This window comes from Cygnus atratus, chromosome 14, assembly GCF_013377495.2.
Source record: "Cygnus atratus isolate AKBS03 ecotype Queensland, Australia chromosome 14, CAtr_DNAZoo_HiC_assembly, whole genome shotgun sequence".
NCBI lineage: Eukaryota > Metazoa > Chordata > Aves > Anseriformes > Anatidae > Cygnus > Cygnus atratus.
The window spans coordinates 650,925-667,921 of NC_066375.1; the positions used below are offsets into that span (position 1 = coordinate 650,925).

At 55.2% G+C, this 16,997-nt stretch overlaps 1 protein-coding gene across 1 annotated transcript in view; it reads right to left on the reverse strand.

The window, feature by feature from the left end:
* SH3RF2 (SH3 domain containing ring finger 2) overlaps positions 1-9,354 on the reverse strand; it is a 30,897-nt gene extending 21,543 nt beyond the window's left edge. The window contains exon 1 of the mRNA XM_035560711.1: positions 8,983-9,354. Coding sequence (XP_035416604.1) covers positions 8,983-9,354 — 372 coding nt within the window. The remainder of the gene's footprint in view (positions 1-8,982) is intronic.
* Positions 9,355-16,997: the final 7,643 nt, after the last annotated feature.

Here is a 16,997-nt window from a genome sequence, read left to right on the forward strand (position 1 = left end):
CCGGCGGCGGGGCCCCCTGGCAGCAGCAGCGGAGCCTCCCAAGCCCGTCCCAGGAGAAGGGCCCGCGGCGCTCCCAGCTCACTGCCACAGCCCCGAGGTTCCTTGTCCCCGCTGCTCCCTCTGGGTGGGAGCCTGCAGCCTGGGCACCCCGTGGCTGCGCCCTCCGGGACATTCCCAGCACGGCGTGAGGGGTAACGGGCTGGGCTGGGCTGGGCCGGGCTGGGCTTTCTTCGCTTCTTTACCTCTTCTTTCACCTTCCTCTCACTTCCATGCCCGTTCAAATCTCACTGCTCCTTCTCCTTTCCAGCATCCCTCTAAGTCTTGTTTTCTTTCCCAGCTGTATCCTGGAGCTTGTAACGATGAATTGACAGAATCTCACCCGCCGCTTTGTAGAGCAGAGTTTGTATTCACTCATTGAAATTTGTTGCAAAACGTGTGGACGCAAAATTATACTTAATATTAATGGTTATATGCTTCTTTAGCATCCAAAAAATATTCAGAATCTTGGTCTTTTGGGACTTTCTAGTCATTTTGCACACTCACAAGGTAAGGTCGGTGTGTTCCTTCATGGCCACCTTGCCAGGAACTGTTACAAGGCTGGTAAGCCCATGGGGTGGGTGCACCCCGTGGCTGTTCCCCACCCAGTGGATTTGAGGCTGGTAGGGGAGAAAGGGTTTTCTGATCATTTTTGGCATTTGGCATTGGCTGTGCTAGGCAGCCATCCAATACATCTGAGTTTCCCTCCATACAAAACAAAGACGTAAATTAAAAATATGCACGTGTGTGTGTAAAGAAGCAATTCAAAGCATCCCTTCATAGCTGGGAGAAATGTGCACTATAATTATCTTAAATGAGCTAGTTATAACTTCCTCATTATTGACAGTGGGTTAATGTAAGAGCACACACTCACAGCACTGGTACTGAAAAAAAGAGAAGCGCGTGGGTCTGCGGGGTGGGGGTCATCAGGGGCTGGCGACTCACGGTGCCAGGGACGGGGAAGGGGAGCTCCCAGCAGAGCGCTCTCCCTGCACCTCGTCGGCGGTGCCAGGCGATGAGGCTGTGCCGGTGGCAGCGCCTTTGCCTGAGCAGGGTGGCGGTGCTGGGGAGCCGCGTGTGTGGTCGAGGCCACACACGCCTGTGCTGGGCTCCGCTCGCTGCCTCCTCCCCGTCCAGGCAGGGCTCACCCCGAGCGGCCACGGCGCTGAGCTAAGCACTTCCCGGCGGCTCTGCCTGCTGCAGGAGGGTTGGCATCCGTGCGGCGCAGAGGCAGTGACATTCCCACGGCCACACCATTCCCTAACACCTAACAGACACCTTGAGAGGAGCAATTTATTCTAGGATAGTGCTAACCATTGCCAGGAAGAGAAGAAATCCACTCCTGGATGTTTTCCAGCTTGGTTTCTCTCCCACTAGACACTTCGGATTCAGTGTGCAAGTGTTTTTGGGTTATTTTTCATTTGAGGCTCAAACGCCTCGGGGCTGTTGGAGTGTTTGGGGATGTGCGGGGCGGGGGGGCACACAGGGAGCTGCATCCCTGGGGCTCACCCAGCGGGGCAACGCGAGGCAGCGCCCTGCCTGCCCCTAACGCCCTCGCGCTGGCTCTGTGCCTGCGTGCTAGGAGCACGAGTCTGAACCTGGACCGGGACACACGGTGCTGCTGGATGCTGAGCTGCAGGCACCCACCACCCACAACAGGCTCCAAAGGGCATGGCAGCCTTTTGTAATGAAAAATAATCATTAAAAACTGCATCCATTTGATGGCTAGATTTCTGCAAGCCTCCTTTAACGTTCTGCCAGAGACTGCCAGCCTTTCAGCTGGGATGAATGAGCCCTGCCTCATTTCCTTTGTGTGATCAGTGCAGTTTTTAGGGCTCTTTAGGATCCAGTTGGATGAAAAGAGCTATTTGAATGTAAATTAATTGCCATTACAATTCTGTTTTTCTGCTTTTCAGCAGAGGAGATAACTCCAGCCTTGTCACATAGAACAAAACCATCAAAAGCGAACTTGTCATTTCAATCTCCTCATATAATTATGTTCTGAGGCTTCAGACAGTTGGGTAGTTTCGGCATTCCTTCTCCCCCGAGGAGGACGGCTCGCATCTTCCTGGCGCCAGCAGGCTGCTCGTGCAGCGAGGAGCAGCTGGGGGGGCACGGGAGGGGCTGCGGCCCAGGGGCTGGGGCGAGCACACGGACGTGGCTGGGTACGGAAAGTGTTGTCTGCAGCTACAGGTGCTGCTGGGTGGGCTTCACCGGCTGGGGAGATGAACCGTGACCGGCGGGGCATGAGGCGGCAGGCACTGGGCGCTGACACAGCCCCGTGGGGCGATGGCAGCGGGGGGAGCGCTCGCAGCCTGCTCGCCACTGGGCTTAGGACAGGAGCCACGCTGAGACCTACTGAGGCCGCTTCTGAACTTTGCCTGTTGTTATTCTGGCTTCGTAATGCAGGAGGAGGGGAGTGGGAAACGGGGAAAATGATTAAAGAAAGTGCAGAGCAGCTCTTGTCACAAGAAGCTCCGAGGATTCTGCACCCAGCAGCTGCGTGACTCAGTGCCGACGCGCACCCATCCCTGAGGTGGAGCTCAGCGGCTGCTTGTCAGGAGCTTCCCAGTGGCTCCGGAGGAGCACAATGCCATATTAGGCCTCACCTGGCCCGCGTGAAACCGCAGGAGAGATTCTAGGCAGGCAGAACGAGTGCCAAGATGCAAGCAACGCAGGCGTTACGCCAGGGCTTGGCTTCGTTTCGGGGATGCACTCTCCTGGGTGCAGGTGGAGCTGCACAGGCGAGGACGGGGGGACAGGCGGAGCGCCCGGGTGCTGGGGACACGAGGGGGACACAGCGTGAGCACGGCTGGGCACCCAGTGCAGGGCCGTGGCTGCAGCGCCCGCACCGAGCCCCCCTGCCTCCTCCCCGCCGGCGGCTGCTATCAGATGGCCGTGTCTCTGCTGCAGTCAGCACTCTGGGGTAGTGGCTACGTTGTGTGTCACGGCTTTAAGCCGCATGGAAAACAAAATGTGTCAGCCCTCAGCATGCCTGGTCATGATTCTCCGCTTCGGGACCATGCTCCTCAGCCGTGGCCGCTTGCCATGAGGGAGGAAACCTGGGCACTGCTCCCCTCCGCTTTCTGCCCTCGCGTGTTCCTGCTGGTTGTGCCACCTCCCTTTGCCGGGAAGGGGAAATCGCGCCGCCGCCCCAGCTCCCAGTGCCGCCACTGTGGGGCAGTGCCCCGGGGCAGCGGGGAGGCCGGAGGGGGCTGCTCCCTGCTCACTGCTCCGCTCAGCGAGGCTGCTGAAGGCCAGCGGCTCTGCACCATGTCCTTGCTGCTGATAAAGCCCGCCAGGGCCCTGCACTTTCTTTTTGCCCTTGCTGCATTGCATAGTAGGCATTTTGATGGTAAATTAACGACCATCATGAGCTCCACGATGTGCTGGGCCTTGCCTGGCCCAGGGGTCAGGACTGGAGAGGTCACTGTCCTCACGGTCTTGGCTGTGCTCACTCTTGCCCAGACCTGGACCTGTAAAAGGAGCCCTTCTGCCCTTTCTGCACTTACATTTCCTGAAGGAGACTGACTGACTCTGGAACCGAGTTATGCAAGAGCTAAGCAGATGTGGTTTCCCAGCAAGCAAGGCTTGCTCTTCCTTCTCTGCAAAACCAGCAGGAACTTCTGGGCCCATCAGTTATTCAGGACCCAAAGGAAACCCTCGCAAAGGGATCTGATTTCTAAAGGATAGATGTTTGTCTCTTAAAAACAGTGCCTAAACTGTGTTGCCCATCCTGGCACCGAAACAAGAGGGAGATTCCCTGAGCTAAGAGTAAAAGGCTAGGCTCAAATATCCACTCACAGCCTCCTAAGGAAAAAGTTGTCTTAAGAACAAAGTTTATAATTCTTTATTCCGTTGCACAGTGGAATTCCGATGCTAAATGGAGTTTGAGTACCTGACAATTAGTAACAGCAGAACAAGACCTCGCATTTAAGGGCAAGCGCTGCAGCTTCCCCTGTGAGAAGGGCAGAGGAGAAGTAAGGGAGAGGAGGGGAGGCTCCAACTAAAGCAGGGCATCGGCGTCCTCCCTGCCGGGAGCCAGCCTCCTCCGGGGCTGCCTCCGAGCTTCGCCCTGGCAGAGCCACGCAAGAGCTTGCCTGTCCCTGCGCCCCCAGCCCAGCGCGGGGAGCAGCAACACCAGGCCAGGTGCCGCGCTGCAGGGCCCGGGGATGTGCCAGCCACTAGCGGGGAAGCTCGGCGAGAAGAAGGGGAGCCTCAGACTTTCAGCCTCCTCGCTGACCACGGCGCTTAATAGGTGAACGCGCTACCCTGCAGAAATCCTGTTATTCTATTCCTGACTTGCCAGCTGAGGCTGACTCATTGCCTTGGTAACAAATTAAAACACTTTCATGTGTTAGCTCAGCGCCAGTTTTGTGGAACCAGGGAAACTTGCTCCTGGTGCGGGCCCTGCTGCCCTGCGCGGAGCAGCCCGGGAGCGCCCCGGCCCCGCTGCGTCTCAGTCCTGCGATGGCGCAGGAACCGGCTTTTATTTCTCTTGGGGAAGTCGCTCAGTGATCTGAGTCAGAAAACGTTTGCTCCTGCTGGGTGCAAGCATGAAGGTTGCTTTGAACAAGGTTTTGAAAAGAGCCAGCAATCCAAATCCTGTCTGTCAAATTCAGAAAGGAGCTGGAGATGTTTCTGGAGGAGCAGAAAATACCAAGGCGCGAGCACTATATATAGACGCCCATGTGAAGGTGGCGATGTTGGAGTGTGGTGTATTTTTATCCCGATAGAGGTGTTATCTGTCTATCTCCCATGAAGTGCTGGAGGGGGCTGTTGCAGCACTCGGTTCATGCAAAGAGAAAACAGCCAAAGTCACAGGTAAAGCGGCACAGTCTGTTTTCATGGGCAAGCCGTCACTCTTGTAACCTTTCACCTCCGTCTCATTTGGCCTCGTGTTTGCTGCAGGACAGAGCTCACTGCCCTGGCGGCTGCCGGGCACCTGCCGTGCAGCCCTGTGTGCTGCAGCACACAGCGTCCTCGTCCCCGGCAGTGCCAGGGCCGTGCTGGGCTGCAGCCCGCTGGGACGGCCACTTTGGCAGAGCAGGAACCGCATCTTGCACACGCCAGGGGCGGTTCCTCAGAGTTCAAAGGATTCAGTGTAAATTATTTACGCATTCACCTCCTAGCAAATCCTTTCATTTCTGAGTTCCAGACAGTTTATTACGTGGAGATCCTGAAAATCCTAAGTCTTGTCCTCTTGGCATAGACGTTAAGGATCTTAAGCCTGGCCAGACGTCCCTGGAGCAGCTTCCCAGGCAGTGCTCACCAGCCACATGCACAGAGCCAGAGCGCGCCAGGCCTGCGCTGGGACGCGGGAGGCACGTTCAGAAGGGATGTCAGTGCCACCCAGTGAGAAATAGTTTGGGATGGGCTGCAACTGAAATACTGTCTGTCCTCTGAGGACTTTGGCTCCTTGGAGCTCCTGACTGCAGCCTCTGTGGCGTACTGTTGATTGTTCAGCAGCTCTGCTGGGGACTGCTTGCGCTTCACACGCGGAATGTTGTGAATTCTTGGCTTGCTATGTGATGAGGAGATTTATTTTGTTAATTATTTATTTTTGTGTTGGCTTCATGGACGCTTGTGAGGATGAAGAGCAACAAGCTGTCAAGAAAACACCTCTGAGAGGAGAAACTTCAGTCTAACTTGTGATTTCTCAGCTCCATGGAGTAAAGGCAGTTTATTTATAGAAGGTCTTTTTTTGTAAAAACAAAGCATGTCCTGTATCCCACTTTTGATGGCATATCTGGCTGCAGTGCAGCATGGCGTACATTAATTTTGTTTGCTTTGTAGCATGAAGTGGTGTACGGTATTGACAGTAATTAGTCTATGCAGATTGGGGCAGTCTTTCTTTGGAGACCACACCACCTTCCAGTGCATTGCAGACAAACGCTGCATTAGGGGTCACCCAGGAAGCAGCTGCGGTGGGGCAGCTGTGCTGGAGCAGGGCTGCAGGAGCTCTGTGCCCCTTGGGATGAAGCAGGCCTTGTCTGGTGACGCGAAGGCCAAACCAATGCCAGCACTACTCAAAACCCAGCAACAAACTCAGTGTGCCCTGAAAAGCCACTGGATTATGTGCATACAAGCAAAAAAGTGCCTTTCAGGGCCACATGCACGCCCCAGCAGCGATGGTGCTGCCTCCCCCCGTGCCACCCCAGGGACAGGACAGGGACGGGGACAGGATGGGGACGCGCTGCCTGCAGGGTGGTGGGGACAGGCAAGCACCGGTCACGTTCCTGGGGACTCTCAGCGTCTGGGTGCCAGTGAGGCTGCAATCAAGATGCTCGGGAGCTGTCTCTGCATCTGGCCAGTTGGTTTTACTACTTATCATTTTCTCCTGGTTTGGGATTTTACTTGCTATTTTCCCCTGGTTTGGGATTTTTAAACTCGGGTCATTTCAAGAGTACTATCAAATCCTTGAAGATGCAGAGATAAGAAAGTTAAAATCAGCTCAGAAGTTTGAACTTTTCCACAAAAGAAATCTAAAAATAATCTTAAGACCAGATTTCTGGTTTGGAAGATGTCTTTGTGCTTGTTAAATAATAATAATAATGGTAGTAGGAGTAGTAATATTAACAATAATAATAATAACAGTAGTAGTAGCAGCAGCAGCAGCACAACGGTCTTAAATAAGCCCATGGAGAGATGCTGATCTCAGAGGCACCTAGTAAAGGGTCCTTTCTTGCTCACTAAAGTCTTAAAGTGTTTTGTGAGCATCCACTGGTGCCAGCTGGCCGCAGGGCTGGGCAGTGCTGGTGGCAGGAGCCAGCGCTGCTGCTGCTGCTCCTCCGGCACCTCTGACGGGAGGTGAGGCTTCAGTCCTGGTGCCCACGCTGCTCATGGGAGCCACGACCACAAACCGCCTCCCATCCTCTTCTGCTGAAAATCTGACACTATTTTGTGCTATAAAAGCCAGCTGCCACAAAAGTGTCTGCTCTTAAGTTCAAGTTGCTGGAGGCCTCTGCGTATCCAAATTGCTTCAGCGATGTAACTCATCACTCATTCCTGGTGTTTGTGCGCTTGATGCTGCAGGAAGGCAAGCCGTCCTTACTGTGTCCTGGCCTCCTTGCAGCACAGGCACTGGCAGGGGTCCCCGCTGCTGCAGAGGAAGAGCTGCTGGTGCCGGGTGTCAGCCCCATGAAGGGTGTGCGTGCACTCCTGCCCCCTGGGGCAGCTGTAATGGCACGGCCCAGGCTGTGTGTATTTGGAATCTCCAAAATCCAAACGTGACTAATGGTCGTGTTCTTCACCTCGCAGTTGAGGTTTTCAAAGTATTTTCTAATTAATTAACTCATTAAGTCCAAGAGCATTCCAGTGTACTGTTTTACACCCCTTCATCAGAGAGCACGGGGAGCCGGGGCCACCCCGGTGCCTTTTGGCAGCGCCGCGTGGTACCGACCCTGCTGAGCGCCCACGGCCGGGCTGCGCGCTTCGGCGGAAACGCTTCAGGAGCTGCCAACAGGAGAGCGGCCACGGTGCAACACCAGCAGCAAGTTTCTACCTGTCCTGAGAACTAGTATGGAGACGCAAAAGGGGCGAGAGAGAAGAAAAATAAATATGAGCATGTTTGCCGGGGAGCGCTGCTCACTGCCTGGGGATCGGGCTGCCTCTCCTCTGAGCTGAGGCACGAATTCTCGGTACAGAGGAGCACGGGGCAGAAGTGGAGGACACCTGTGGGGCCTGCCCACCTGCGGGCACTCACAGCTGCGTGGCCACGGCCGAAGCAGCAGCCGTGATGCTCCCGTGCACCGAGGCCGCTGCTCCTCGCCCAACCGCTGCGACGTGCCCCGGGGTAGGGCACTGGGCACTGCGGCACAGGAATTGTGTCCGCTGCCTGTGGTAAAGGGACTCATTGCACGTCTCAGGGCCACACTGCCACGTTTTCCGGTGGGAAAACCTGGGACACGAGCTCCAGAGATAGGTCTGGCTGCTGTGTGTGACACGTTCAGGATGACCTATCAGTGCTCCAGAGGTTCCCTGCGGTGCACGCAGCAGCTCGGGCCCACACGAAGCGCGGTGTCCTCTGCAGCCATAGAGCCTCACACGCAAGTATACGCCTTTATAACACGCCAGTTAGAAAACCTGTTATGAGTCTGCCCCTGAGTTTGTGTCTCTGCAGTTCTGAGAAGTGCCCTCAGGTTTATCAGCCAATCGAGTCAAGCTTCTGAACGTTATGGAAAGATTTCAGAGGTATTTTACAGAATAGTGCAGGTGAAAGAAATGGAAATCCAGGAATATAACACAGGAATGGTGAGGCCACGAGTCAGTCTTTTCTCAAAATGCAATCTGAGCCAGGCTCCTTACCAGGTCTCATACCACATCCTAATTATTTCAGAAAAGCTTTTGTACTGTTAGAGAAAATTACAGAAGCAACTTACAATTTTAAAATTAGCCTAGGAAATCATCACTAGATGAAGCTGAGTTTAATTTTTTTCCTTAGTGAACCTCAAAGTGTTTTGCCAGGGACATAAACATCATTATGCCCACTCCTTCCTTTTTAAAGCCTGGGGAAACTGAGGCGCAGATGAGAAACACCTTTCTCCACCTCTAATAGCTAGAGCCTTGCAACAACTGATTTAATTGCTATCAATCAAAAATCAGTAAATCGCCTGAAAGTTAAAGCATCTGAAATGCCCTCCAAATATCAGAAGCACCTGAAAACTCCAGAGAAAAACAGCTGCTGTGAAGTTTTTGTAAGGGGAAAGGCAAGCTATTTTTATCTAAGCCTGGGATTCAGTGCAATTACTGTTGTGATGAGCTCCAAATAGTCAAATATCACAAGGAAACAGCAGCCAGATTTGCAAACAAAAGGACAATCTCTCCTACTTCAAACATCAGCATGTATGCATAGCAGCAGTGCTAGCATGGAAGTTTCATAGCTCTTGGCACAGAGGAATAGATCTGTATGCCCACGGCAAAGTGGAAAATGTGGCTGGTGCTTACCCCATCCATGTGGATCCTGGGGCTGGTCGCCAGCCGGTGCTGGTGGAGCTGCAGACCCCGCGGGAGCCTCCGGATGGAGGCGGGGGAGGACAGGAGCCCCGACCTCTGCATTGAGCCGAACCGGGGAACATTCTGTCCGTATCTGACTCCATCCAGCAGGCGAATGAGCAGCAGGTTGGACGGGAGCTGCTCGATGCCACAGAGGACGAGCGTCCTGCACTCAGGGCACCGGAGCTCCTTCTGGGATTTCAGGATCCTCTGCAGACAAGGCTTGCAGAAAGTGTGCTGGCACGGCAGCACCTTTGCTGTGGCGTCGAGCTTTTCAAAGCACACCGGGCACTCCAACAGGTCGAGCAGAGCCAAATCATCCATCTTCAGTGCAGGGCTCCCGTCACGGGCCGCGCCGGGGACATCCACATGACACGGGCAGCCAACACGATGCCTTTGCGCACCCGCGAGACCGGCACCGAAACCCTGGGCTCAGGCAGCTACCCTGCACGGAGAGGAGGGGAGGAGGAAAAAAGAGCAGAGCTCGACTGCTGGAGTATGTAATACATCCCACCTACATCGCAAGGCAGTGCCTCACGAGCCAATTTGCAAATGCATGCTTTGCGCTCCCATCCAAGCCCGAAGTGAGTCATTCGTGATTCAGGAGCGCGAGGGGGCCGTGCCCAGGCGGGTGCCAGTGGCCGGGGAGCCCCGCGGCGGGCCAGGGGCTGCGGCGGGGCCGAAGGCTCCGTGCCCGGCAGGGCGGCTGGGGCAGGCCGGGTGCCGTTCTTCCCGCTCACACTCCAGCAAAGTTGTCTCAAATGCTGTCTGCTCTGTGGGTCATAACTGGCAGTGCAGCACAGGTGCCACCAGCCCAGCGATGCGAGCCCTGGCAAACATCGCCTTGAACCTGTTTTCTCTCGGCTCTGGCTTAAAGCAGCCGTCGGCTGCCCGCAGCCCCTCGCACACCTACACACTGCCTTGTCTGCAAGATCGGTCCTAATTAAGCTTTCTATCTGCCAGTTTTGACAGCAGTTCTATAAAAAGCCCTCCAAACACAAATATAATCCTGTTTTACCTTGGAGAGACGCGGGGAGCTGCAGCGACATCCGCGCCCAGCCGGGCTGCCTGAGCTCTCCCTGCAGCCCGGGACGATTATTCCTCCCAATTCCTCCCACGGCCTGAAGTCACTCAACCCGTTCGGCTCCTTCGGGGCCGCGCGCCGATCTTCGCTCAAGCAGGCGGCTGCGGGTTCAAGTCACGGCTTGTGGGAGCGGTGCATCTCCAGAGCATGCCACCCGGGCTGGAGCAGGATGCTGCCCATGCCAAACCCCTCCAGCTGCTGCAGCCAGCAGCGCCGTGACACTGGTGCACACCCCTCGGCGTGCACTGGGTGCGCGCGGCTGCGGGACGGCTCCGGCTGCGCTCTGGCTCCTTGCTCTGCTGCCCTACAACAGCGAGCGGCGGATGGAGCAGAGATCCAAGAGATTTGCCTTTACCATCTCTTCCATACCTCAGCCGTGTTTGCAAACTATGAATTAGAGGAAAGGGTTGTAAATCTAAAGGAATTATTTCAGTTTGGTCCTTCTGCAGACAATGCACAGGACATCCTTCATGAAGGACTACTTCAGCAGACGTTGTTAACTTGGTTCTTTTAAAAGCTTTTCCCTACCGATCATGATTTTGTCAAAGCAAAGTTTTCTCTCTCTCTCTCTCTCTCTTTTTTTTTTTTTTAATGGTGGCCATTTGGCTAAATTAAAACGTTGATGAACATCTTCAGGATAATGCAAAAAAAACACAATTACTTCACTCTGTTTCATCTCAGGTTTCCATCTACTTTGGTATTTCTTTGTAGCCTGTCATGTGTTGATTCATGCTTGGCTGACTGAGTGCACAATTTTTAATGAATGACATTCAAAACATCTAATCGACTGGCGTTATAAAATGCAATGTGTGACATCAACTATATTGAAAACAGTTTTTGAAGTTTTTTTCTTTTTTACATATTCTTCCCTATTTCTGTTCTGTGGTTAATACTTACATGTTGCATTTTCATCTGATTAGAAATGGAAGAGAATTATGAAATGCCTTGCAGCTAGGAAATGGTGGGAAATGAAACTGACCTCCTGATCTTGTGCATGCTAGGTAATGATAACCTTTCATGAAATTTGTTTGTGAGTCCTTTTTCAATTTTTCTTAAACTTTCGGTAAGGCCCAACCTAGTCTAGTTGTGCTGTCCAAACAATGGGCGGGATTGAAAGTCTGCCTGAGAGGACACCGACTTCGCGGTGCAGTTCTCTACCCCATGGCAGATTTCCATGGAAATCCGTGGGTGCTGTGCAGTGGGGCAGGCGCACTGCTGCCCCGTGTCCCAGCTGGTGCCATCCGTGCTCCTGCCACATCCCAGCCATGCTCCTGCCACATCCCAGCCATGCTCCTGCCACATCCCAGCCATGCTGAGCACTCGTGGCCAGGGCAGGAGCCAGGTGCTCGGTGTCTGTGAGCCTGCTGCAGCACAGCAGCAGCTCTTGGGGCTCTCCAAGGGCTGCATCTTCATTTTCTCCAGTGAAACGTGTCACTGTTGGCAGCAGGCAGTGTTTTCTCCCAAGAATGCCATGGTATGCTGGAACTTTGGGCAGCTCTTTCCGCCTGAATTTGATAGTGCTCACAGCCCAGCTCCAGCCTGCCCGGAGTGTGTGCACTGTGAATGGCTCAAGCAGGGAGCGGGGACCTTTCCTACCAGGAGCTTCCAAACCGCCCTGTACAGTGAGGCTCTGATCTTGATTGCAGTCTCTGGGTTCTGCTGCAATATAAAAAAAAAAAGATGATGCCAACTCTTAGCATTTATATAACTCCTTCAATCTTCAAAGCACTTTCCAAACGCTAATTCATCTGTGGAACGCCCCTTGGGCTGTCACCCCCACTTTGTATGGAAAAGTTCAGGGGATGAGGCCACTCCACAAATCAATGCCCGAGCTGGGACGAGGTGTGAGGCTGGTTCTGCGCCCGATGCTCAGACCATCCCACCGAGCTCTATTATCTGCCACTGCCTCTCCCTTGCGATGCGTCTCGTAACTGGGGCTAAAAAACAAAGGCAGAGCTAGAAAGCTGCCAGTCCTTCCCTTTCATTTAAGCAGCCTGCGCTTGATGCCGATGCTGTAATTAGCTCAGGGCTGGATGCGGCGGGCGCTGCTCCCCCGCAGCGACATCGCGCCGACCCAGCGCGGCCGCCCCCAGCCCCAGCACCCGCGGGGTGCCCTCGGCCTCGGGCCGCGCGTGGGGCCGTGCTGGAGGGCGGCAGGGCAGGGCAGGGCACGCTGCCACGCTGCCCTGGCTGAGGCGGTGGATCGTGCCGCTGGGAGCTGGGAAGCAGCACTGCCAGCAGAAACAGCCGCTCCGCTCTGGTTCAGCGCCTGTGCCTGCAGGGAGCAGCGTCCTCTGGCCTGGCCCCATCTCCAAAGCTGTCTCAGGAAAGAGCTCGGAGGAATCCCGGACAGCAAGCACACTTTGCCACCTCGTCTGGCAGCAGCCCCGTGCCTAGCGAGGGTTTCTGCCCACCCAAGTCAGCTGCCACGGACAAGAAGCACTCGGTGTGTTATCTCAGGGCTGCCCTGGGAGAGCCCCACGCCCCCGGCGCATCGCTCCTGACCTCCCCCTGCAGGGTCCCCGGGAGCCCACCCGCCGGGCCTGGCACTCACCTGCCTGCGTGCAGCTCCACCCTGCTCCAACAGCTGTGGCTGCGAGCTTCCAGCGCACAATCACACCACTGCAAATAGTATTTCCTTTTACCAGTTTCGAATTTCACATATTTTAGCATCGCTAGTTCCAGTTCTTGTGAGTATGAGACACTAACGTATAAATAAGCTTTGCATTTAATGCCTTTAGATCACAAAGAACTTCATGAAGCTAGATGTAATTACTGCCTTTTATGGAGGGGGAAAAACAGAGGTGGGGTGGCTTTTCAAGGTCATAAAAGCGACCAGTGGCAGTCAAGAAGGGGCCCGACATCAAATAACTACTGTGATCAGCTTTGCCTCACGCACGACCTGGCGTATTGTGATGCATCATAATATTGAAATGAATTTCCTCGCTCTTCCTATGGCTGCCTGGGCAGGGTAAACAGAAGACAAGGCATTGCTATAGGAAATGGGAACCTCCTCTCCTCTCACCTCATACGTATCGTACAATTCCTGTGTTGAAGGGTGATGAACCTGTGAAAATCCTACAATAGCAAAGTGAACATACAACTGGTTCATACAGCCCAGCTAATTTTTAAGCTGATTGCTGTGCCAAACAAGACAGCTTCCTTCGGACCTCGCCGTGCCCTGCTGCCTTCCCGTGCTCCGGCTGACCCCGTAAGGGCGCGGGCGCATCCCTGCGTGGCTCCTTGTGCAGAGCTGCCCGCGGGGGCTCCCGGGCGGGTGGAGCAGCGGCTCTCCTTCCCACATCCCCTCGTGCTCGCCGCTTGAAATAACAACGCTGAACGGTGTGAGCGGGTAGAAGGAGCTTCCCCCCGCACCCCTTACAGCCTGTGTTTCGGGGTCCTCCTCCTCGCCTGCGTGCTCTGGCCCACCAGGAGACCTGCTGGGTGGCTGGGGACCAGCCTGGCACCCAGGGACCCCGGGATGGGCACAGGGCTGTGTTACGTGGCTGCTGCAGCAACGCCACGGAGCCACAGCCTGCATGCGAGGAGCCGGAGCCGGCAGAGGGCAAAGGCTCGGCAGCACCTCGCCAGGAGTTTATAAAAAGCCTTCTGTCACACTGCTTATCGCGAGTGGGTGCCACACGCCTCCTCCTCCGGGGAAATAAGGGACCTCTCATGCCTTTTTTAGATCCTGGAGGGCAGGGAGAGGGGGTGCCACTTACATGCTGCTACAAATTATAGATCTGATGCTAACAGCTTGTCCTCCTACCACCCACCACCCAGGCACGCTGAGCGGCTGTGGTGGCTGCGAGGGGAGGTGAGCGGCAGCCCCCGCTGCCCCCTGCCCCGGCGGCAGGGACGAAGGTGCCGTCCCAAGGCACTGCCCTGGCCTTGCTCGCACTGCTGCGCCCCGTCCTCGGGCAGCGGCACCGGGGCTGTGGTGTGGCTGCCGCACGGGCAGTCCTGTGCTGACGGAGAGAAGCTGCTGCACGTTTAGCAATTGGACATAACGAGGCGGTGTGAATCTGCAGGATCTGTGCAGCGTGGGGCCCTGCAGAGAGCAGAGCAGAGGCCACCCCGAGGTTTTCCACCCCCCATACCGTCCGCCTGTGCTGCAGTGCCGCCGAGGCAGCGCGGGGGACACAGGGTGCTGCTGCCCACACAGCGACATGGGAAGCGCGGCTCAGCCCGGTGTGCCACAGCTGATGGAGGAGCACCAAACACCGAGGAGCTGCATGCACCGGTCAAGAAGAGTGTTTTAGAGCGCTGGTCATTAATCTTAGGGCAAGTCAAATGATGTCATTTGTACCTAATAGCCTTTAACAGGTTTGCTGCTGGGTAACATGAAGCCTTCAGCCCATCCAAAAGTAGCTGGAGCAGAGCGGTGCCTATCTAGAAATGGAGAAGTATTCTTAAGTGAAGCTCGGATGCTGATTTTCCTTAGGATAGGCTGCTACACACCCGTTGAACTGGCGTTAGCAGCAGCAGGTGGTGCATGGGCACCATCCCGCGCCCCTGGCCCTGGCCCCCTGCAGCCAGTTCCCCGCATGGGGCCGAGGGCAGGGCCGGCCTGGCTCAGGTCTGTGGTCCTTCTTTCCCTGCAGTGCACTGAAGGACCACAAAATGCACAGCACTAAATCCTGCTTCACTGGGATTCGCCCAATGAGGTCTGAATCTGCAGGGATGCAATTTCCATTTTTTAAGACAAGAAGAAATAAATGTTCTCGAGTAGCAATAGACCTGAGCACCAGCCTAATAGGCCTTTGAACATTGCTGTGAGTACTACTCAGCTGCTCTTCACACAGGTCTGACCACAGAAAATGTCAGGCTTCAGTTACCTAATTAAATACAGATGCAAATAGCAACGCTACTTGCAACGATACATCTCCTTTTAGTGTTCCCAGGTGCTTCTGGCCAGCAGGAAGGCAGCAACTGCCGCAGCCCAGCCAGGGAGGCAAGCTGGGTTATAAATGTACAGTGAGCACCAGTGTTGGGTGTGGAGTGTGGGGGTGAGGCTTTAGCAGCCTGTGCAGAAATAAATCTGCTGAAAATGTGCTTGTGCCTTGCTGAATTAAGGAGCAACCAGTCCAGCTATTTGCTGCCTCTTCACTGGGTCGTGCTGTGACTGGGGGCTGGCAGCTGGGCTTTGCCTTCCTAACAGCCCCTGCCTGAGCAGTGCTGCTTGTGGGAGGAGGTTTGGGGAGTGGGAGCTGAGCATGGCAGGGTGGTTTTGGGAGCAGGGCTGCTCTGTGGGGGTGCACCGGTGTGTGTGCCCGGGAGTGCCCGGGGGCTGCGCCACAGTCCTGCTGCAGGCTGGTGTTAGCTGTGTGCTCACCTCCCATGCGAGGTGGTGATAACAGGAACTGCGGCTCCGTGTCACCACCTTTCTGGGAATGCTCACTGGGAGGTAACAAGTTCTGTTGTTTGTTGTGTGCACTTTTTTTTTTTTTTTTTTTCCCTGGATTCCAGCCTCATGCAGATCAGTTCACGCTGCTCCCAGGAGGCAGCCTAGGGAGGTTTGCTTCTCAAGGTAGAACTCAAGCCCTGGGAATTTCCCTCTTTGAAGCACTTTTTCCTGGTTTTTGTTTCCTTGTGACTTCAAGATTTTTATGCTTACTCAGGACTCTTCCCTCACCTGCCCATGCACAGTCTCTCGGGCTGAGGTGGGTGCTCAGCGAGCTGACTTTCATCTGGAGCCTGCACGGCTCCTGGAGGTGCCAGGCATCCTCCGCTCCTGTTGACTTCAGCCTCCAGGAATGCGTGGCAGGCCCTGCCTTGCATGTCAGCCAGGAAGCGGCCAGCCAGGTGAGGCGTTCCTGGCTTGTTTTCCTAGAAAAATGGAGCCTTGTGGATTGGCGGTGTATGAGAATGTGGGTATGTGTAGCTGTGCCTGTCTGTGCACCCCCACACCTTGTGAAGCCAGTTTAGTGGGGAGGAAAAGCACCCAGAATTTTAAATATCCAGTAACTTCTATGAACGTGGGAGGCTGGGCCCAAAAAGGAGACCCTGTTAGCCCCTTCATGGTAGGAATGATGCAACGTGACCTCGTGAATCTACTTTGACTTGAAAAGCAGGCGTCAGCCTCAGCAATGTCTTCCTCAGGCTGGTGGTGCGATGGTCTGCTCTCAGCCACCACCTTCACCAAGCACCTGCTGCGGCACTGCAGACGGTGCAAGATCCCTGTAGGCACCATCGCTTCCGAAGCAGTCCAACATCAGCGTCCTGTCCAAAGGGCGAGTCGCCTCTCCCCGTGCCTGGCCCACCTGCCTGGCCCCTCACACCTCGTCCTTGCAGGCGGTCCCCAGTTTGTGCTGGCAGACAGTGCATTTAAAAGGGAAGTAACTTGTCACCTTGAGTTTATGAGATCAGAAATATGAGGATACTTTTCCCCTGGGGTGAGAAGAGAGATGGAGGCAGGCTGCTGGGCAGTCTTCTTGTGTGGCAACGAGCTGTGGCAGCTGTTCTGCGTGGTGCTGGGTCCTTGTGGCTGGCAGCTCAACGCAGCGAGTCCTGTACAGCTGATGCTGCTATGGGGAAGCTGTGCTCAGTCTGTTCAGCAGGGAATGGAAAAAAACACATTTTGCAATGAGTGATGAAATTAAGCTCCGTCTGTCAGGGCAGGTGCAGCGGTTGCAGTGCTGCTTGCCGTGCCCTTCTGGGAATGCCAAGCCCTGCTGTGCCCGGCTGCCACGTGGCGCTGGGAGAAGTCCCTGCTCACTGGTGCTGTGCCGCCAGCCATCGCGCTGCTGCTGGTCCCTCTGCAACCTGGGGACAGCGGGGAGCGGCTAAAGGGAGCCCGGGGGTTGGAATGAGCTGCGAGCACATGAGCTCGTGGTTCTCAGGCCAAGAGCTGAGAACCAGCCTTGGCTGGGTAGCCCACGCT